Source organism: Panicum virgatum, chromosome 4K, assembly GCF_016808335.1.
Source record: "Panicum virgatum strain AP13 chromosome 4K, P.virgatum_v5, whole genome shotgun sequence".
Taxonomy (NCBI): domain Eukaryota; kingdom Viridiplantae; phylum Streptophyta; class Magnoliopsida; order Poales; family Poaceae; genus Panicum; species Panicum virgatum.
Window position 1 is genome coordinate 15,643,271 of NC_053139.1, and position 23,700 is coordinate 15,666,970.

Below are 23,700 nucleotides of genomic sequence, written 5' to 3' on the forward strand. Positions count from 1 at the left end.
GGGACGGGTCATGGCCTCACCCGTTCCTACAAATACTTTTTTAGGGGCGGGTGATGGCATGGCCAGCCCCTATAAACGGTTCCACAAAAAAAATTCATAATTTTTTCATATGATCTCAGATGAAGTCAAACTTTATACTAAAATTGTAGAGAATGACGGGACCTAAAACGTTGTAGTTGATAACTTTTTCATTTAAGGTCATCTAATAGTCCAAAAAATTATTATAAGTTCTCTAATAGCTATAACTATATAGTATCTCATATAACTCAAGTCACACTTTGATGTTTCCACAAAATCTTAACTTTTATATACACTAAAATATACTTGGCATATTTTTTTTATATAGTTCACAATAACCATAGTGTAGAAGTTTCACATTTTTTTAATTTGTTTTGCTATATGTAAACAATTAAATGAATATTCAGATAAAATAGAAAATTATTTTTAGGGGCGGGTGATGGCGTCACCCGCCCCTACAAATCAATTTTTGAGTTAATATAAAAGAATAGTATACCTCATAGAATTACAAGTGGTTGTGTAGTGTAGTGGTAAGTAAGGTACGCGTGAGGCTAGAGGTAGGTGGTTCGAATCCCAGGTGATGCAAGTATGTATATTTTGTCAAAAAAATCGTAGGTTGACACTACAGGGCTAGTGGTGGTGGCTGGTTGGCTAGAATATTTTTTTCATTTTTATTTTTCTGTTTTTAAATTTTTTTAACATTTTTAATTTTCTGGACATGGATTTTTAGGGACGGGCCATGCCGTGACCGCCCCTAAAAATGGTATTTTTAGCTACGAAAACTAAGGGCGGATACCGCATCCGCCCCTAAAAATGTGTTTTTACCTGCCTCTAAAAATTATTTTTGCAGTAGTGGATAGCAGTGACGCGGGTGCTAGCAAGGCCGACTCCGAGGCCTCTAGCGGTGCAGCCGAGGATGGTTCGCCCACATTGAAGAAGGGCAGTGCACCTTGGAGGCGTCGCGAGGGTGGGCGCTGCCGAGGGCGACGCCACTGTTGGAGGTGGAGGTGCAAATATAGAAAAAAATTCTTCCTTTCTCTCCTTCATTGATCTAGAAAATTATTTACATGAAGCTAAAACTTATATATTGAGCCCAAATGATTTCATAATCATATTCTCCTACTAAAATAGCACAACTTCATCTGAACGTTTGAGGTAAATGGAGCCTCAAATAGCAAATCCATACCATGGAGATTTAGATCTAGCTATAGGTAAAGAGAGCTTCATTTTTGCCTTAGAACTATACAAAAAGCATAGAAAAGATATGAGATTAGCATCAACTTACCTCCTACAGCCTCCAACTTGAACGAAATCAAGTTTAAAACCTCCCCTCTCCTTTTTACATTTTTTTTTGGATTTTCAAGCAGCACCTCACACCAGTAAAAATGGCATGCCCACTAAAAATGGCATTTATAGGAGCGAGTCACCCTCTCACCCGCCCTTGAAAATAACTCCTGTTTTCATTCAAAATACTTTTTCAGAGGCGTGTTTTTTTTGCTAAAGTAGCCCTGCTTCCTTTTTAGGAACGAGTTATGTTTTGACCTGCCCATATAATTGAAAAAAAAATTAAAGTGTTCCTACAAATCATTTTTGTAGTAGTGCCAACAGTAGCCAGGGCTAATGTCAAAGATCAAAGACCATTCTATATCAGTGAATGTAATCTTACGTTTAAAAAAAAATCATATGAAGAGTGCAATCTAAAAGAATCCAACAAATTGGAGCTGGGGCTCGGTGGAGCGCGGTGGTGGGGTGGGGGGGGGTGAGGGGTGAGCCATCTTATCTCTGCACATATGCATGAAAAATTGCTAATGCAATACGGAACATTATTATATCCATATTCAGCAACACTGCTACAAGCATTATTCATATTTCATACAGAGTATTCTCCAACACTCCACATGAAATTACCAGGCGAAAACATGGATCCAGAGATGCAGCAGGTTCATCTTGTTCCTAGCTAAAATCCATACAAAACAACAGAACAACCGATGACACACGTCCCTGCTCGCTTATTCTACTCCAACCAACAAGCATCGACGATCACCTCAGCAACTGCCCGGGACAAACCCGATCTTCTCCGCCGCGACGTCGTAGATCACCTCAGCCGACCGCTGCTGCGTGTTGCCAATGATGTTGAACGTCATCGTCTGCGGCCTCGCCGCGAACGCGAGGCACCCGATGGCCGTCGCATCGTCCAGGAAAATCAGGATCCCAAAGAAGTCGAGGTCGACAACGGCGCCGTCGCTGAACTTTAACGACACGGCCGGGATGATGATGGCATTGTGCCCCTATGTGTGCGCTAGTACGGATCACTTTGCTGCAAAATGTCCGAACCGCAAAGGCAACAACTCCGCCAACATGGTTATTAGCGAGCCTGGAGGAACTTCGGGGTACGGTAATTTATTACCTACTGTTCTTTCAGTCTTTGGTTCACCCGAGTGGTGGGTTGATACTGGTGCTAATATTCATGTTTGTGCTGATGCTTCTTTGTTCTCTTCTTACCAGACCGGCGGGACTTCCTCCTTGCTGATGGGGAACGGATCACATGCGCGTGTTCTTGGTGTTGGTACGGTAAATCTGAAGTTTACTTCGGGGAAGACCGTGCAGCTGAAGAACGTGCAGCATGTCCCCACCATCAAGAAGAATTTAGTCAGCGGCTCTCTACTGTGTAGAGATGGTTTCAAATTAGTCTTTGAGTCCAATAAATGTATCTTGTCTAAGTTTGGTACTTTTGTTGGAAAAGGTTATGAAAGCGGAGGTTTGTTCCGTCTTTCTTTGTCAGATGTTTGTAATAAAATTGCATACAATGTTATTAACGTTGATGAAACAAATGTTTGGCATTCGAGGCTTTGTCACGTTAATTTTGGTTGTATGATGCGCTTAGCTAATTTGAGCTTAATTCCAAAGTTCACTTTTGTCAAAAATTCTAAGTGTCATGTATGTGTTGAATCAAAACAAACTCGTAAGCCTCATAAGACCGCGGAGGCAAGGAGCTTGGCACCCTTAGAATTAATTCATTCCGATTTGTGCGAAATGAATGGAGTGTTGACAAAAGGTGGTAAAAAATATTTCATGACTTTGATTGATGATAGTACTAGATTTTGTTACATCTATTTGTTGAAGTCAAAAGATGAAGCTTTACACTACTTTAAAATCTATAAAGCTGAAGTAGAAAACCAACTTGAGAGAAAGATCAAAAGAGTTAGGTCAGATCGTGGTGGCGAGTATTTCTCAAATTTATTCACTTTATTTTGCGAGGAACATGGTATTATTCATGAGAGGACGCCTCCCTATTCACCTCAGTCAAATGGGGTTGCCGAAAGAAAGAACCGCACTCTAACGGATTTGGTTAACGCCATGTTAGATACAGCGGGACTTTCCAAGGAATGGTGGGGTGAGGCTATATTGACTGCATGTCATGTCCTAAACCGTGTTCCTACAAAGAATAAAGAGATAACTCCTTTCGAGGAATGGGAGAAGAAAAGGCCAACACTGTCATACTTACGTACATGGGGTTGTTTGGCAAAAGTGAGTGTGCCAATAACCAAGAAACGTAAGCTTGGACCTAAAACTGTGGATTGTATCTTTCTAGGTTATGCTATTCACAGCGTTGGATATAGATTTTTAATAGTGAAATCTGGAGTACCTGACATGCATGTTGGTACTATAATGGAGTCCAGAGATGCTACATTTTTTGAAAACATTTTTCCCATGAGAGATGAAACAAGTTCATCTAGGCAAGAGTTCATCAAGGATGATGGCTCTGCTGAGCCGATAGAACACAATGAACATACACTTGTAGAAAATTCTGAGGAGGATAACAATGATGCTCCGAGAAAGAGCAAGAGACAAAGGACTGTAAAGTCTTTTGGTGATGATTTCATTGTATACCTCATAATGATACACCCAGAACCATTGAAGAGGCATATTCATCTCCTGATGCTGACTATTGGAAGGAAGCAGTAAGGAGTGAGATGGATTCTATTATGTCTAATGGAACCTGGGAGGTCGTTGAACGTCCTTATGGATGTAAACCGGTTGGATGCAAGTGGGTGTTCAAGAAAAAGCTTAGGCCAGATGGTACTATTGAAAAGTACAAGGCTAGGCTTGTGGCCAAGGGTTATACACAAAAAGAAGGAGAAGATTTCTTTGACACTTATTCACCAGTTGCCCGATTGACCACAATTCGAGTGTTACTTTCCTTGGCAGCCTCTTATGGTCTTCTCGTTCATCAGATGGACGTTAAGACGGCTTTCCTCAATGGAGAGTTAGAAGAGGAGATCTATATGGATCAGCCGGATGGGTTTGTATCAAAGGGTCAAGAAGGAATGGTTTGTAAGTTGTTAAAATCTTTATATGGTCTCAAGCAAGCGCCTAAGCAGTGGCATGAAAAGTTTGATAGAACTTTGACCTCTGCCGGCTTTGTTGTGAACGAAGCTGACAGATGTGTGTACTATCGCTATGGTGGGGCTGAAGGAGTGATTTTGTGCTTGTATGTGGATGAGATACTGATCTTTGGCACTAGCCTTAATGTGATTAAGGAAGTCAAAGAGTTTTTATCTCAAAATTTTGAGATGAAGGATCTGGGAGAAGCTGATGTTATCCTTAATATAAAGCTGGTAAAAGAGATCAATGGTGGGGTGATTCTTACACAGTCTCACTATGTGGAGAAGGTGTTAAGTCGCTTTGGTTATAGTGACTATAAACCTGTCTCAACACCATATGATGCCAGTTTAATTCTTAGAAAGAACAAAAGGATAATGCGAGATCAGCTGAGATATTCTCAGATCATTGGTTCATTAATGTATTTAGCGAGCGCTACAAGACCTGATATCTCGTTTGCTGTAAGCAAACTGAGCCGGTTTGTTTCAAACCCGGGAGATGATCATTGGAAGGGTCTTGAAAGAGTAATGCGCTATCTGAAGGGGACAATGAACTATGGAATTCACTACACCGGGTACCCAAGGGTACTAGAAGGGTATAGTGATTCAAATTGGATTTCTGATGCTGATGAGATAAAGGCCACAAGTGGATATGTGTTTACACTTGGTGGTGGAGCTGTTTTCTGGAAGTCTTGCAAGCAGACCATCTTAACGAGGTCAACTATGGAAGCAGAACTCACAGCATTAGATACCGCCACTGTTGAGGCTGAGTGGCTTCGTGAGCTCCTTATGGACTTGCCGATAGTTGAAAAACCGTTACCGGCAATCCTAATGAACTGTGACAATCAAACGGTAATTGTCAAGGTGAATAGTTCAAAGGATAACATGAAGTCATCTAGACATGTGAAAAGGCGGTTGAAATCTGTCAGAAAATTGAGAAACTCCGGAGTTATAGCCCTGGACTATGTTCAGACGGCTAAAAATCTGGCAGATCAGTTTACAAAGGGTCTTTCACGAAATGTGATAGACAATGCATCTATGGAATTGGGCTTGAGACCCACGTGAGTCATTCTATAGTGGAAACCTGTCCTATGTGATCGGAGATCCCGTGAATTAGGATGTTGAAACAAAACTAAAGTCTGACTGTGAGAAGAGAACCTTTGTGACAAGGGCTCATTCCGTGTATAAGGTGCATTTCTCTTCTAATCTGTATGGCAGGTTGGTCTATACCTTAATGTGTGCCAGGTGGTTTCTTTTAAACAAATGAGTTGTTTTCTTGAAACAAAAGATGTTGTCCTACAGAACATCTGAAAGGAACACACCTATATGAGTTTGACCACTGGTCATGGTCTATGAGAATTGGGTATTCTCTAGAAACTCATGAAGGGCCTGGAGTATGACTTATAAGCTCCAAACCGCGGGGATGCTTTTGCAGCCTAGTACCAGTGTAGGGCTCTGGTCAAACTTGTTTGCACAAAACTGGCAATTCAAGGCATAGTCCATTGCACAGTTGTGAATAAGTGTAGCCTTTGTCCTAGATGGAAGTTCAACTTAACAGTCTCTGTCGAATACTGGTATATCAAAGAGAGAATGAGGGTATTTCTAGTGTGGCTTGAATTTCTTGGTGGGGATTGTTGGAGTAATGGGCTTGGCCCATTTATTCTAAAGCAATAAAAGAATTTAAAGCCCACTATTAATACTAGGGAATCAATGTTTAATTCCGTACCGGGAATTGAGGAGGATCTCAACCGACTTAAAAGGTGGACTTCTTGTACACCACTTGTGAAGCCGGTAAGAGGAGGACGGTGAACCACACGCGCGCGCGCGCTCGCTCGCCTCGCCGAGCCGGGCCGGGCCGTGGCCGTGGCCGTGGCCGTGGCCGAGGCCGAGGCGCGGCGCGGCGCGGCGCGGCGCGGCCGGCCGGTGCGGTGCGGTGCGGCGCGGCCGGCCGGACGGGCGGTGCGGCGCGGCGCGGCGCGGCGCGGCGTGGCGTGGCGCGGTGTGATGTGATGGCTATTTTGCCGTTGACAGCAATTAATCGTGCGATTAAACGTGCAATTAAATCTGTAATTAATGGCCATAACCGCATCACCTAAATGACTCTGATGGTGTCCAGGTTCAACGAACCTGAGCACCTGAGTCACTATATAAGGAGTGCCATGCCCCTCATCCATCCTGCACCAGAGCACTGAGGCAACTCGGCTCCTCTCTTCTCCCTCTCCAGTTGCAACAACTGAGTTCCCCAACGCTAATCTCTGCGCGCACAGAATTAGCGTGAGCAGGCCTCCGAAACCTTGCTCGCCTTGAGATCCTGCACGGGATAGGCGGGCAATCAGGTTTTTGGGTAACGCTTTAGCGTGACTGCTCAAAAATACTAAGGCTTTGCCCGATTGTACGACTACTTCCTGGTGGACGAGCCGAACAACTACGTCGACTACATTCTGGTGGCCGAACGACTACGTCGACTACATCTTGGTGACCGTTCGTGGGACTGCACTGCGAACATCTTTCTGCACCGATTTAGTTCGACTACTTCGACTGAGGCCAACCGAGTAGATGTCTACTCCAGTTGGTAACAGCGCAGCCAATGCCTCCGGCAACGGCCCCGCTTTAGGGTACTCCCTAAAACTTTGGTTATTTATATTGTTTATGCTTATATGTGTGATAAGTATAAACATGTTCACATGTTTTCTTTTACTCCTTAAAGTCATAGAAATATTGCTAGTTTATACATCTAATTTTGGAATTAAAATATACCGAAAATTGCCTAGATTTCTAACAATGAAATCGGAATTCCGGGGTCGGGGAGTGCCCGCGGAGGAGCTGGAACAAATGGAATTCCCGGGGAGGGGTCCGCCCGCGGAGCTGGTGGAAATGGAATCCCGGGGATGGGCGGCCGCGCCGACGGAGCGGGAGGAATTGGGAACGGATCAATCCCGGGGAATGGGCGTGGCGACGGAGCTGGTGCGAAAGGAAATGGAAACGGAAACCCAGGGATGGGGCGTGGCGACGGCGATGGTGCAGGTGACGAGGTGGTGGACGAGGACGACGACCTCTGGAGGAGAGTGCTCAGCCGGTTCATGTCATGGTGAAGGACGTAACGCCCGACGGACTCGCCAGCGCCGCAGCATTTCGGTGGAAGGCCGCAACTCGCAGGGATCGTGAGCTTGTTGCCAGAAGTTGTCACTGCGTGCACGTCATTTGGAAGCAGTAGAGAGAGAGTCAGGTAAAGTAAAAACCTCAGGCAAAGAAGATCCATCTACAAAAGATTCGAAATCGAAACTTAAAAGTGCTTCTTACAATGAGCATGCTGCTACTCTATTCAACAAAAAATATGGAACAAGTGTACGAGATATCGGGTCGCAAGTACCGATTAGATGGAATAATCGTGATACCATAGCCCAAAGCATGCGTACAAGATTAAAATGATCAATAATTATACAGAGATTCTACATAAGTCACAAGTCATAATTTCTGGATAAAAATTGTTGTCTTCATGTGCAATTACAAAATCAACAAATAGCAAGGTTAATATATTTCTAGTTAGTTTTGTTTATGGTTGGTTGACAATTTTTTTCATATCTACAAATAAGTGGAGCTAGCTTTTAATCGGAATGTTTGGTGTGATTGTTTGATATCACCTCCTTACAATGATTTTTTTTGGAGTCTTTAATCTTCCAATATCATGCCTCGTTGTTTCCATATAATTTAACCGTACTCTTTGCTAGTTACTCCCTCCATTCAAAATTATAAGTCATTTCGAGAATTTTGGAGAGTCAAACCATCTCAAAATTTGACCAAAATTATAGAAAAAAAATAAAGATTTATAACATCAAATAGGTGCACTATGAAAATATAGGTAACAAAGAATCTAATGATACTTAATTGGTATCATAAATATTATTATCTTGTCATATAAATTTAGTCAAATTTGAAAAACTTTAACTCTCCAAGATTCTTGGAATGACTTATAGTTTGGAACGGAGGGAGTACACTACAAGGAAAATGAAAAACACATCTCAAGCTTTCTACGTGTGGTTAAAACTACGAAGAAAACTGTTATGAAGATGGTGAGGGCCGCCTCAGCTCATAGCCGCTAGGCATATGACATTTTCTCAGAAATGGAGGTTCTCTACTTATGGAAACGGCACGGTTCCTTATTAAAAGGTCCGCTAGTGGAAATGGTTCCATAAAACTGAGAAGTTATATTTTGCCACAAAAATAACTAGAGCCCATGAAAGAAGTTTTACAGGCGTCAAGTAAAATATTCAATTCAATAAATCTAAAAACAAAAAGGCTTTTACAAATTTTAATAAATCCATACTGACTCTACATCAACCTTCTTATAACTAGAGATCGATACATCCTTTGGGATGTTGTCGATTGAACCAATGAAAAAAAGAATATAGGCCTAGTGAAGGCTTATACCGAGTTCTACGTAGTCGGTGATCCGGGGCTGTGGTAAAGTAGTGTGACTCATGAATTTACTATAAAGATGATGCTTAATTTTCTAAAACAATATACTGTACATGGCCCTGGCTGGTAGTCCTGCATAGCGTTGACATGCTGCTAGTGTGCTAGAAGCTTTTGATCGAATTGGCCAATTCCCAAAAAAAGGATGGTGAACCGGAAAGAAGATTTGATCGGTCAGTACCTGACTTCTTCAAGGGAGGGCAGTCGAGGTGAGCCTTGGAGCTCATCAGCAGCTCGTCCATGCTGACGGAGAGGTAGCGCCGCGTCGCCGCGAGAGACGCGCCGCAGAGGAGGCAGAGCACGAGCAGGCGCATGAGCGACCGGTGCGGCGACGCCATTGCGTGCGTCTCTGCAGCAGAGCAGATGGTGGCCTTGTTGCTCCCTCGTGATCCGATCCGGTCCTTAAATTGGCCCGCCTCGCAGGACTAGTACTTTGGAGCGGCCGATCTCGAGCACAAACTTGGCTGGGAAACCAAGAATGAAATGTGCGTTTTACGTTGCCAGTAACGAGACACTCCTGTACACCTGTCGATCGCCGCCACGACGCCAACCAGCAGAAGACGCCAACGTCGCAATCGATGCAAAACGGTCGGGAACATTCTTTTGTTCTTGATATTTTGTTTTGTCTGTCATGAAGTTAGCCCAATGCCCCATGGAAGCTACAGTGCAAAGAGGGACACATGACCGTGTAGTTGTGTAAGAAGGGGCCGGGACGGGTGGAAGGAAGCTTTGATGAAGTTGTGCAGTCAACATTCTGAAGCACGTCGCACTTAAGTATAGTTATTGCTACATTTTTCTATAGATTTAGTCAAAATTGGCTAACTTTTACATAGCAGAAAAAATCTAATACGACATATAAATAAAAATGGAGGGAGTGTCCTGCTACTATAAACAAAATATTTTTAGAGCCAAGTGGAATAACATTTATAGGGGTGGACACACGAACAACCCATACATTTCGCAACTAAAATATAAGGTGTAAAGACGGGTATGCATCTGCACCAACAAATAAATTTCTAAGGGCCGGTCGTGATTTGTAGGGCTGGGTGCATATCCGCCCCTAGAAATGACAACTCATAAATTCAATTTCTAAACTAAAAAATAAAAAACAACTAAAAATATTTTTTTTTTCACGAACCCCCGAGCCCCCAAGTAAGCAGTCACAAAGTGTGCAATGTTTTTAGAGTAAAGTGCATGGCCGGTTATTAAATTTGCCCGACTGTGTCACTTAATTAGATTCTTAAACTTAGCTTGGGTGTCATTTAGGTCCATATAGTTTCAAAATGCATATGTGACCTACTAAACTTGGCTTTGGGTGTCATACGGGTACATGTACTCTTCACATGCAGTGTCATTTCACAAATAAAGCATGATATGATAAAATATTATGCTTTCAAGCCTATAATTATTTTTATTGCCACTTTTCTTACTCATTTTATTACCCCTTTAGTTTCTCCTAATATTTTGTTTCGTATTTTTATTGCCTCTTTTCTAACGCAGTTAAATGTTATTTAAGTTTGGATGGTCTTCAAAGATATATAAAGGCCAACCATCATGTTTACTATCAAATTATGATATTCATTCCGAATTAAAATATGGTCAAATTTTTTGGACTGATACTTATTAGTATCTTATACATTCTTTTGTTATATAAATTTTGTTAGACTATAGCTGATGTATATCTATTAAAAAAAGTTTTATCAATTTAAGTGAGATGACACTGCACTTTAAATGTAGGGTCAGTTGGATCGTATAGAGACCTAAATGACACTTGAAGCCAAGTTTGCGGAGTAGAATCTGCAATTCAAAAGTACATGGACCTAAATGACAGCTGAGGTTATTTTAGGTGTTCAAATCTGCAATTTGAGAGAGTACAGTGACCTAAGTGACATAGTCCAACAAGTTTAAGGTCTTACTCTTTCTTTATATACCTCATACCATTTACAACTCTACTACAGAACGGGATTTTGCGAGGCGCTTTGAAAAGCAGTCGGAGGCGGGAGGGCCGACAGCCCGCCTCTGTTAATGGGGGTTGGGCTGCCGGCCTCGCAACCGCCTCGATTAATACATAACCGAAGCGAGCGTTCTAAGGAAACCACCTCGGTTAATAGATCATTAACCGAGGCGGTTGGTTAAAACAAACTGCCTCGGTTAAAACTTAACCGAGGTGGTACACCTTATCGCAACCGCCTCGGTTAATAGGTCCTTAACCGAGGCGGTTTCGCTAAGTTGACCGCCTCGGTTAAGTTCCCTATATAATAGCACAGCCCCCACCCTTCTTGCCCGCAGCCCACTCCATTTTTGTGTGTTTTGAGCTCAAAACACAAAAAAATTGGTCATTTTAGAGGGAGGGGGGTGGAGGTTTTGCCCTTAGATTTGGTGGAGGTGGCAGTGCAAGAGGTTGATTTCTTACTCTCCTCCTCTCTTTTTGGTTGATTTTGGTGCTTTTGGTCCAAATCTAGATATAGATCTAAATGGATGAGAGAGAAAATTGGATCTAGTTCTAGATCTGCTTATCTGACTCTAGTTTTTAACTTTGTGCAAGGTCTCGTCCATGGTCAGGGCAGAGTGAATGTACAAGATACTAAGGGTTGGCAACTGTAAGGAACATGGCCCCATCTAGGACATTGTTTGTGATTTTGGTGATTGAGTGACAACATAATCAATGGGACTAACAAGTTTGTGAGATAACATTTGTAGGAGTCTTTAGGTCCCATGGATATGATTCAACATGTCTAATTCATCGTCAAGACGCAATGTCCAATCTATTGTCGAGACGCTATGTCCAATCTACCATCAAGATGACAAGTCCAATCAGTCGTAGAGGTGCCAAAGTATAGTGGAAATCCAGAGATAGAATATATTTCAAGAATCCAAAGTATAGAAGGAATTCAGTTCAAAGAGGGAAAAGAAAGCAAGAAAAGCAAAGTTTAAAGAGCCTTAGGTACCGGTTTCCCTAAGCCACCCGGTACCTTAGGGGCTTTTCATTTCCCGCCCGTTGGGACCTAAGGCACCGGGTGGGATGCGACCCGGTACCTTTGGCTGGCGAAGGGTACCGGGTGGATCAGGAAACGGTACCTTTGGCTGGCCTTAGGTACCGGTTTTGTTTTTCACCCGGTACCTTAGGCCCTTCCTATATAACTAGAACCCCTGTTCTTCTTCCTCCACTTCCTCCCCTCCTCGCGATTGCCGGCGCCTCTCCACCGCCTCTCTGATCGTCCGCCGCCCCAGCCTGCACCCACCCCACTGCGCGACGCCGCCAACTCCTTCATGAGGCCCGCGCCACCGGTCTCCTTCGTCCAGTGGCCCGCGCCCGTGCCCGCGCTCCCTCCTCCGTGGCCGCGCCGCCCCCTCCATTGTCGTCATCGACTGCGGCCCCTGGTGCGCCACGCCGACGTCCCACGCCGACTCTAGCACACCATGATCGTCCCCACGCCCACTCCAGCACCCCTGGCCGCCGCTGACTCCAGCGCCCCCGTCCTTACGCCGACTCCAGCGTCCCACGTCGCCGCCGCTGTCGCCGCTTCATCTCCAGACCGCACCGTACGTCGCCCACGCTCCACATTCCTTGCAGTACGTCGCTGCATGCCAGTGCCGCCCCTGCTCTGCCCGCCAGCCGGCCTTGCATTGGCCCTGCTTTGCCCGACTGGCGGCGCCGAGATGATTTTTTTCTTTAATTTTTTAAGTAATTTACCATTTAGTTTACAAATTTAGTTTTTTTTCTCATGTGAATTAGATTTTTAGGTAATTTAGCATTTAGTTTACAAATTTCAATTTTTTCTCATGAGAATTAGATATTTAGATAATTTAACATTTAGTTTAAAAATTTAGTATAATTTCTTATCATTTACCATTTATGTACATGTATAAATTCCAAAGTAGTATTTCTTATTATTTTGTAAGTGTATTATAATTTTTCTCAAGAATTACATGTACATGTATTATGTTGAAATACTTTGTACTATTAAATTTCATAAAATTTTAAATGTACATGTTACACACACACTCACACACACACACACTAACACACTAACACTCACACACACACACATTTATTGTATTGAAAGACTTCAATTTATTGTAAATATTATGTAGGTGCATAACTAATTATTTAATTTATTATGCAATTAAAATAATTAGTTATGCACCTAAATGATTTATCATGTAGTACTTGTATCGCATGTTAATATATACTATATACATTAGTTAGAGAATTTAGTTAGAGAAGGAAATGGAGAGAATTTAGTTAGAGAGAATGTAGTCATTATTTTTTTGCCATTATTTGATATTATCTAGAATTTAGTTATTTCATATATAGAAGGAAATGAAGAGAATTTAGATAGAATTTCTATTATTATGTCTTATGTAGTGTATAATTGTGTCATTCAAAGATTTTATTTAATCATGTATTTAATGGTTAGACGACGACATGTATTTCACTGTATAATGTAATGACGATGACGAGTAATGACAACGACAATGAGTAATGACGACGACGAGTAATGACGAGTAATGACGACGAGTAATAATTTAATGTTCAATTCTTGATTACATGTATTGCATTTGTAATTTTGATTGATTTAAATTAATTCTCGAGCTCGGACCCGTTCGTATTCGCTCTCTAACTCACTCACGCATTCGCTGTCCCTTGACTCTCGACCTCGACCCTCGACCCCGACTTTCAACCCCGTCCCTCGACTCTCGACCTCGACCCTCAACCCTCAACCCCGTTCCTCGACCCGGTTCCTCGACCCCGTTCCACGACACACACACACACACACACTCCCACTAACACACCCACACACACACTGACTCAAAGACACACTCACTAACACTCTCTCTCTTTCTACGTCCCTCTAACATACACACACACACTCCCTCTCTTTCAAACACACATATTCGTTCAAAAAATTGAATTCTCCTGCTTCATTTAAGGATGGACACATACTCTAACACAGTTTTATGGTTTCAGTTAAGGATGGACCCCCTCGGTGATGACGAGGTTGCCAGACAATACATGTTGGACGCAATAAACGAAGATACGAGGGCCAACACCACCCAGCCAATCGGTGAAGAAGATGCTCGGACAGCTGATTCGTTCCTGAATATGTCTGGAGATGCCGATGAAGAAGATGATGACTTTGCGCCGCCACCCAATCAACAGCAACATGTTCCAGTATGAATCTTAAAACTATATGCATGGTGACTTCGGTAGATTAGTTTTGCGATTAACATATCTTTTCTGTAATTTAGTCGACCTCCGCATCGACTTCGTTGAGCCAGTCAAAAGGGAGACGCCGGCCAACCAAGAAAATGGAGGGAAGACAGGTCGTCACAGAAGTGGACGCAGAGGGCTGTCCAAGTGCTCCAGAGGCTGCTAGCACAAAATTTGTCAACCAATATGGGGTTATTGTTCGGGCAAGAATTTCGATCACCACAAGACTATGGAAAACGAGCAAACCCGAAGAACAGCAACACACCGTGCCTGCACATCAGAAGGAAATGCTATAGGCAGAACTCAAGGATATGTTCACTCTTCCTGATGGAGTTGACCAAGAACTTGTGAAGAAATGTGCCTTGAAAAAGATGGCCCTTGCCTTTGCAACTTTGAAGAAGAAGTTGTACATCAATTACATCAAGAAGGATAAGGAGCCGAACTGGGACGATCTTCCTCAGGTTAAACCATACTGGGAGGAGTTCAAACAATACAAACTATAAGAGGAAGTCCAAGAAAAATCCAAAGAGGCCAAGGTGAATGCAGCAAATAAGAAGTACAGCCACCACCTTGGTGCTGCCGGGTACAAGAAGTCAATAAAAAAATGGCAGAAGATGGAGCAGGACCTGATGGATAGAGGCATCAGACCGACGACTTGGAATTGGCTGGATAGATCCAAGTGGTTGTTATTTGCTAATGGCGTGACACTAAACCAGTTGGATGGAAATTTGGTCGTGCCCGAGCATATGCAAGAAGTGTCCCACGATCTAGTCGCTGCAATAGATGAGACCCAACAAGGAACATTCCATCCTCAAAGGGAGAATGATGAGCTGACAAGGGCATTAAAGAATCCGGAACACCCTGGACGAGCCCGCGGCATCGGCGTGGTCCCATGGAAAGTTGCTTGGGACGGAGATTCCTCTTACAAGACTCACCGAAAGAGCAAAGCCGAACAGGAAGAGAAACTTCGTGCCATGCAAGAAGAGATGACAAGGAAGGTTGCGTCCTTGGAATCTCAGATGGACGCCAGGGTCAATAAGGTAGTGCAGCTAGCTCTGAGCCAAAGGGGCACTGCTGGGTCGCACCCGGATATTGTGATAAGCCCGGTCTCTCAGCGACGTAGCAGCTGTGCATCCACAGCGGCGCCCGACGTACAAGCGGAACAGCAACCCCATATTGAGCCAACGGCGGTAGATGACCAGAGGTATCCAGTGGACGATGTCACCATGTCGACACCGTGCGAGCTTCATGTGCGAGCAAGAAATATATCTATTCATGTCGCATACGGGTCAGCCCTGCCCCTGAATCCTTCTACTACAATTCATGGAAGGCCGATACCCCCTGGCTACACCTCCGTCACAGTCGAGCAGATAGTTGGAAACAATGAGGATCTTGAGCTCGACTTCGTTGGAGGGGATGGAGAGAAGACATTGGGAGACGCACTGCACGAGGTCGTTCTATGGCGCAAGGCCGACATCAAGCTTACTGCAAGCACAATGGCTCTCGTGCAGACCGATCGCCCGTCTCCGCGGTCTCCCTCACCGCCGTCCCCACAACCACCTCCTTCACCACCGTCTCCGCCGGTGCAAAGGGCCACGAGTACTCCAACTCCTCCTGACCCAGAAAAGGAAAGAAAAAGACAGCATCCGGCCTCCCAGCGGATGGACCCTCAAAGAAGAAGCAGAAAATGGTCGAAAGAAAATTAACCTACGAGAAAACTGCTGAGGAGTTGGAAGAGGAGGCTGCTCAATATATAAAAGAACAATTGAAGCCTAAAGTCCCCCCGCCGAGGGAAAAGGTACCTCTAGAACTAGGGAAAAAGCTTCTCGCAAATCTAGACAACCCACCAAAATCGAAAAGCTTACCCTCGGACTATGATCGTACTCTGACAAAAGCACACAAGGTGAGAAATCTGAAGAAAAAATGTGGCAAGACCATTCCTCAGCTTGGCACACAACAAAAAGGACTCGAGCCCCTCCGGGTGCCAGGGTTGCCACTCCTACACCCGACGGACGTACAACTGCAGGCGGACCTACAGGCCGCGATATTTCTTTCTAAAACTGGATTAACGCTAGAGGAGGCAACGGGGTAAGTGGAGGCGGAAATCCCTATCGCTCCCGTTCTTACTCCATTCCAGCATGGAAAACCTTTTGTCACTGAGGAAGAGGAGAAAAGTCTAGGCACGCAGATGTTCAATTTACATAGATGGTACCTGCGAATGTCGAAGGACCATGGGAAAATATTTGGAGTCAAGTATCGTGACCATGATTTCTTCCGCGGGGAGGAGGACTTCTGGGTGTACTTCGAAAATTTATATCACATTTACCATCGACAAGCCCTCGACGCCGCTATCATCACCATTTGGGTTTTGTAAGTATCACTTACCTCTACATTAATACTTTTTGTTAACAAGAACATAATTATATGTGTGTATTATAATATTTCTATTGTATCATTTAGACAGGAGACCCAAAGAAGCCCAAAACATGGATGGCACCATCAGATCGGCTTCATGTCTCCTTTGCTAGTCAACCAGAAAGTGTTCAACAAAAATTACAAGGAAACGTGCGAAAACATGTACGATTCGTTGACTAGACAAAATTACAAATCCTATATATTCATACCATACAACTTTGGGTATGCCTTGGTTGACTCAATCCTCTGTTATATTACTAAATAAATACTAAGTCGTCTAATGCATGTATGTATATATCCTATCTATATCCGCAGTTATCATTGGATTTTCCTCATACTTTCCGTAGAGACCGGCAATCTTATAGTCTTTGACTCAATGAGAAATCCAAAGTCCGCAATCGAACATATCATAGACCCTTTGAACAGGTAAGTTCTTCTTGAATAGGTAAGTTCAGTTTGCACAATCAAATCTTTTTTCTATTAATAACAATTTCTGAATATCAAACTTAACTTTGAGCGCAGGGTTTGGAAAAAATTTGTGAGAAATAACAAAGGACGTGGTCAATGGAGGCCCGAACTGAACGTTAACATGGATTATCCGGTATGTTGATTCATAAAGATTTGTCTAGTTAAGTATATAATCCCAAATTGTTCTAAATTGAGTAATTTATTTATTTCTCCTTAAGTGTGCGAGACAACAACAAAAAACTGATTGGTGCGAGTACTACGTATGCGACTACTTGCACATCATGACTCCATGCGGGGAAGGTTACTGATGAAGACACGAGAGTACGTCCAAACCGTTCACTACTATATTTTCATAATTGTACTAATGCACATGATGTTAATCCTTTTTTTTCTAAATGATAGATGTCTCAAATGGCGGATGAATGTTACTCTACTGATCGGATCAACGCCGTGTGCGAGCATCTCGCCGGATTCATTTTGAACGAGATCTTGGATCCTAGAGGCGAGTTCTACCACGATGGTCACATCAATAGAGGACTTCCATCTACCTCCCGAGGGCCGGGGACCAGTAGTTGGACTACAAACATGTCTTGTACATTTGTAAATATTTTTATACATTATGTCTTGATGTTTGTAAATTTGTAAATATATTAGTTCATCTAATTAGCTTAATTATATGCTCGCATTTCACTTTTAGTTAGTTTCAAATATTCTCTGAAAACGAACACGAACGACCAATGAACGTATAGTACTGTAGAGCTTGAGTGCGTTTAGCAATTATAAAAGAATAAACAGTAATAAATATAACAAACAAAACTGAATCTGGGAAAAAAAGGGAAAATGTCATTGGTACCGGTTGGAAAGACCAACCGATACCAAAAGGGCTGCCACCTTGCGTCAGTGTGGTAGCCTCTTTGGTACCGGTTGGACTTTCCAACCGGTACCAATGGATGCCTAAGGCACCGGGTTAAATAGCCGGTGTCCTAAAGCGAGGCCATTGGTCTCGGTTGGCGGGAACCGGTTGGAAAACCGGTGCCTAAGGCCATTCCCAACCGGTTCCCATGGCCTGTTTTCTAGTAGTGTTGGTTGGCTTCTTTAGACAGAGGTCGTTGGCCCCAAAGATTGGCTCAGGACACAGATAATCAAGTACAATGGCCTGTCCTGCCAGCAACCGGATCGGACGAGGCTTAATTCCCATATAGCCAGTAGGAGCCTGGAAAATTAGACTGGCGACAAACCAGCTAGGTGAGAGCTAGGGTTCGGTTGTAGGGGATTTTTGAAAATTTGCCTTCCAAATTGAAGTGTGGTTTGATTTTATAAAGTATGAGGGTTGTTTTACAAATTTACCATAGGACACCCAGCAGCGTAACTGCCTAAGAGAATGCGAGTGCTCTCATGCGAGGAAACGGGAGTTGTCTTTAATAAACCCCGATGACACAACACCAATATTAACAAGGCAACGACAGCATGAACTACCATGCATTCACATCACGGATCAAGCAGAGTTTGGTATCCTTGCTCGAGAAGCTGCAGAGAAGTCCATATTATTGGCCTTAAAAATAATAAATAAACAATAGACACGCCAACAGAAGGTTTTGGTTCCTGATTCTACATAGCTTTCTCAAATAAATCATTTACTAAGTGCTATTTATTGAGCGTAAATGAGAGTACATAACTATTAGTAGAGAAGCATCGTATGAGGTACCGCTACTTCATAGCCACACTGTTGCTGCATGCCGATATAATAAGCATGCATTATTCACGTTTAACGACTTGCGAGAGGAACTCCATTTTCTCCAGTTAGCAGCTTCCTGGGACGAACCCAACCTTCCCTCCCCGAACGTCGTACACCACCTCCACGGTCTGCTGCGCCCGGTTCCCGATCACCGCGTAGGGGAAGTCTTCCGGCAATGCGGCGAAGGCGAGGCAAACGTAACTGGAGTGATCGCCATCCACGAAGTACAGCATCTGACCCACGTCCGGCTGCAGAGTGGCTCCGCCCTCGAACTCGAGGATGACGGCCGGGACCTCGAATCCCGGCAACCCCGTGAAGTTGTAGCACGTGTCGAGCATGCGGTAAGCCGGCGCCGGACGGTACATGGACATCTGCTTCCGGAACTCGTCGCGGAGAGCGCTGTAGATCGCCGGCGGGAAGAAGGTGAGCGATGTCCCCACCTCGAGTGCTGCGAGGTTCGACTCCGTGGTCGGGAGCTCCGTATCGCTGACGTTGAGGCGAGCGAGCTTGACGAAGTAGCTGTTCCTGTGACCCGGGTAGTCGACCAACGGTGTGGAACCCGCGTTGCCACCGGAGAAACCGGGCAGGGCACCGCCGATGGAGAGGAAGCCGCGGGAGCTCCTCTCCGACGCCGGCAGGCAGTAGGAGAAGGCGGCGGTTGTATTGTCTGTGGGGGGTGAAGAGGTGATCAGCCGGGACACCAAGGAGAACCTGCTCCGGCTCAGGTCGAGCAGCCCGCTGGAGCCAGTGGAGTGGATGTTGTCCACGTCGATGCAAGCCAGGACGAAGCTCGCGAGGGTCGCCGATGGCGACAACGTGAGCGTGTCTTTGACGAAGGTGCCATTGGCCGCAATGTAATTGTTACTCCCGAACGTGACATCCAAGGAGCAACCCGATCCGTGGCACGCGGACGGGCACTCCTGGCCGCACGAGACCGGGGCGAAGGAGGACGACCTGCTGGGGTCGAACACCTGGTCGCACGGCGCGTCGCCGCCACGGCATGGCTTGCACCGGAGCGTCGAGATGCCGCTGCCTAACCGGAGGGTGTCGAAGTCAACCGGCAGCTGCTGGGCCGGTGTGCCGTACCCGACCATGACGCTGTAGTCCAGGTTGAGGAGCGTGCCGGTGATGGGAAGCGTGACACCTGATGCCGGCGCCGGGGCTGGGGCGGTGCCGTCAGCCACGCCGGACTGCGCCGCCGCAAGTATCGTCCTGAGTCTCCTGACATCGCGATCGAAGACGTCGGCGGGCAAAGCCTCCTGTTGCCTTCGTTTCCCAGCGTCGTTGAGGGGAGAGCATGGGCTAGAGCGGTGGATCAAAGGCAACTTGTTGCCGTTTGCCGGGCCTACAGATGTTTAGAAGAGTTAGTACGATGAACGATGTAAACATTTCATCAAAGGTTATTAAACAGGACGCGTCTTGATCAATGATCAATATTTGATCTGCACCAGAAGGGATGGACGAGCAGGTCTCAGTCGGCGTCGAGGGTCGTGTCTCGTCGTTGGATGACCGGAGACGAACGAATCGCCGAGACCATGGATTGTGGCTGGTTTGGTAGGAGCTACACAGATGAGGGAGAAGGAGGAGGCCGAAGAAGATAGCTGAGGCAACGGCTGGAGCCATTCTGGTGCAACTTGCAATGAACGTGGCCATTCATCCAAAGGCACTTGTTGGTATATATATGCAAATGCGATAGGTATTAATGTTGAATATTCTCGCATGGATAACGATTTTCTGGTTGTCCTGTCTAGGTTGGCTTCTACAGAGGGCGTTGGCCCCAAAGAAAGCATAAGGAATTAAGGATGCAGGTACCAAAGATCGCATAAGGATACAGGTAATCAACAATGGCCTCTAGCCATGTCCTGCCATCAACCGGACGAGGTTTCCCCCAGCCAGTAGAAGCCGGGAAAATTATAAAGGCGACAACCCAGCTAGAGACAAACATGAAAATGGACGTCCATTATACATGGAACAGATGTGTCATGGACTCATGGATTACCCACTTAATGAACTTGCATTATTTTTTTCTTGGGAAACTACGGCAACCCTTAGGTTGCCTGAACTTTATTGCATTGTCAATAATTATTACAAAGATTGCAGAATCTCCTTCAGCATGTCTGTTACCTTGTAGTAGTTTCTAGATCATGCGCTTTGGTGACAAGCTTAATAGACTCTGTTTGGCAATTTGGCAGCTCAAAATTAGCAGTGGAGGTACTCAACTTGTAGTTACGTAGGCTTCTACTTGTTCAAAACTTCTGCATACTTTCCTCAGGCAATAAACATGGAGAATGATGTGTTTGTAATACTGAGAATGATGGTTTATTTCCATGAAAGGATACGGGAAGTGGGATTATAATTATGCAATTATGCAGGTCATCAAATTTGAGTACGAGTTGTTTTTTTTTGTGGGTATTGAGCACGAGTTGGTTGGAAATTTGCATAGCTCAAAATGGTATTTTGATTACGTATGGCAATAACTTTGAGACTGATTTGTTGAAACTTCGCATTCTACCACGTATCAGGACATGGATTTGTTAAACATTTCTTTTCAATCAATCAGAGCTTCATTAGTAGTTACTATATTAGTCTGGGTTCTGTTCGAATGAAAATTTTCTCCAGGTCTATTCATGCGTCGACCAGTTCTTTCTCTAGCAGCAACTGCTGAAATATTTTTCGGGTGATGATAAGGATTCCAATCAGGTAGAATGATGGTTCAGGGTGATGAGAAGTCGTTGCATGATGGGCAACCGGTTGCATGTTCACACCATATATATCCTGAAAGGAAATCTCTGAATTTTGCCTCTTTTTCAGCCAATGTTAATACCGAGAGTTACGAAAAAGTCAAGTCTCGCTTTGAGAAAATGGTGGCATCTCAAGGTAAGATCGATTGGTACAATTGTTCGTTGTTGAACTGTAGGCTTCGTCTTCAGTCATGTGAACTCAATGACGTCTTTTGTGATGGAAGGTGGCAGGAAGTTCATGAAATACGCAGGTGTCACGACCCAACAATTTTAAACATGACTAAAATAATGTCAGTATGAGCATCGTTAAAGCACAATGAAGCATCATGTGCACAAGTTCATTGTCACACCCTGAAATTTTTGAATTTCAGGATGTGATTAAAATTAAAAATAAAACAACAATTTTCTCATAATTCTAAAATTTTTCCAACATTTATTTTCTTCGCATGGAACTTTAGTGAAAAATAAATATTGATTGGTTGTTTCTCTAAAACTAAATAAAACTTTTTGTTTGTTTTGCACTCATGCTGCCCTTGCATTGTTTTAATATTTGCTGTTCAATTTGAATTTTAATTCTTTGAATTTGAATTCAAATTGAATTTGTTTGAAGGCTTTTGCAAAAGAAAAGAAAAAGAAAACCGGAAACCCCTCTCTTCAGCTCAACCAGCAGCCCAGCCCGTTGTTTTTTTTTCCTTTCCGCGGCCCAGAAAACCTCCACGCGCCGGCCCACTTCCTTTCCCCGGCCCAACCCGGCCTCCCACCCCTTCTTTTCCTCCCTGCCACCAACAGGTGGGGCCCACCTGTCGGGGCCTTCCCCTTCCCCGTGCTCCTTGCGGACTCTGTCCCGAGTCCGGATCAAGCCCGGCGCGCCGCTGATTTTGGGCGTGGCCCGCACGCCAAGAACGTCCCCTAGGCCCTATAAAAGGCGCCGCCCTAGTCCCCTAGCCCCCATCGAAGTTGCAGCGCCGCCACGCCTAAACCCTAGCCTAGCGCGCCGCCTTTGCCGAGCTCGAAACCGCCGCCTTCGCTTCGCCATCTCGACACATCCCTGCCGCGATGGAGTCGTCCCGTGGTTGCGCGTTAAGGTGAGGCTCGCCGCCGACCCCTTCCTTCCCCTCCCTTTTGCTCTCTTTCGCGCGAGCAAGCCCGCCGGAGCTCCGCCGCCGCGGGTTGCCGTCGCGAGCTCTGCTCCGGCTGCCTAGGCCTTTCCCGAGTCCCAAGATGAGTTCGCGGGCTCGCGCGCTCGCTCCGTATCCAACTCCCGAGCCAAATCGTGCTCGGAGCACCTGGAACGCCTACTCCGGCGATGCTCCGGTCAAGTGCCACCGCCTGCCGGCCGTGCGCCGCCGCGTGCCGCCCCCTTCCGAGGCTAGCCGTTCGATCTAGATCGGGTGGCCCAGATTAGATTCAACTCAAGTCAAACCTAACCCATACCGGTCAACCATGGCGGTTTTTCAAAAGAGTCCCCCAGTTTCCACAAAATAAACCCGCAGTCCATCAGTGTTCAAAAATAATTACGTATAGGTCCTTCCTTTTACGTTTTAAAACCCTGAGTTTATCTATAATCCAACCCGCCGTCCGTGAGTCGTGTTTTTGCAATCTAACCCCTGCGTATAAAGTTTAATTATGTTTAGGCCCCTGGTTTCTTTAGAGCTAGCCCCTGAAAGTTTAAATCTATCGCAAACAAGCCCTTAGAACCCTGTTTTAGCCATATATTTCACGTTTTAACTCCGTTTTCATCGATTCTCGCGCTCACGTGATCCTTGCAACGTGTGCAATAGCTTTATAACCTTTTTATCCTCTGTGAGCACACTTTGTTGTGTCTTACAAATCTTTGCTGTTTGTCCTTAACCTTTTAGTTAATCGCGACTAGATCCCTGAAGCACCGTTTAGTCTATAGAATCGCCGTTTTAGCTCAGTTTTCCGTGTTTCTTGCGCTCTCGTAACCGTAGTAGCGAGCCCTATCCTTTAGTGCGTTCTTTTAAAGCCTTTCTTTTGTTTTGGTGTATTGTTCTTAGTTGTATCTTTTTGTTTGCTTTGTATGGTTGCTCGTTGATTGCTCCGAGTAGAAGGATCGCTGTTTGGAGATTGAAGATCAAGAGTTCCAAGTGACCAAAAGCTGAAGAGCAGTAAGAGTAGCTTTTCGTTGGAGAAAGGCAAGTGACCCTAACCATCTTTCTATCTATGCTTATTTACATGAGTATTATGACGATCTAATTGGAACATGGAGAACCACCCAAGAAAACCGTACAA

General features: G+C 44.7%; 2 protein-coding genes across 2 annotated transcripts; both read right to left on the reverse strand.

The window, feature by feature from the left end:
• Positions 1 to 2,063: 2,063 nt before the first annotated feature.
• LOC120701953 (aspartyl protease family protein At5g10770-like) lies at positions 2,064 to 9,211 on the reverse strand. The gene is made up of 3 exons (XM_039985742.1): positions 9,055 to 9,211; positions 7,391 to 7,455; positions 2,064 to 2,306 (listed from the first exon to the last, which is right to left on the reverse strand). The coding sequence occupies exons 1-3, from the start codon at positions 9,209 to 9,211 to the stop codon at positions 2,064 to 2,066; spliced, it is 465 nt and encodes a 154-aa protein (XP_039841676.1).
• A 9,560-nt stretch (positions 9,212 to 18,771) lies between these two features.
• Positions 18,772 to 22,892, reverse strand: LOC120701954 (aspartyl protease AED1-like). The gene is made up of 2 exons (XM_039985743.1): positions 22,871 to 22,892; positions 18,772 to 20,051 (listed from the first exon to the last, which is right to left on the reverse strand). Exons 1-2 carry the CDS (start codon positions 22,890 to 22,892, stop codon positions 18,772 to 18,774), a joined length of 1,302 nt encoding a protein of 433 aa, XP_039841677.1.
• Between the last annotated feature and the right edge of the window lie 808 nt (positions 22,893 to 23,700).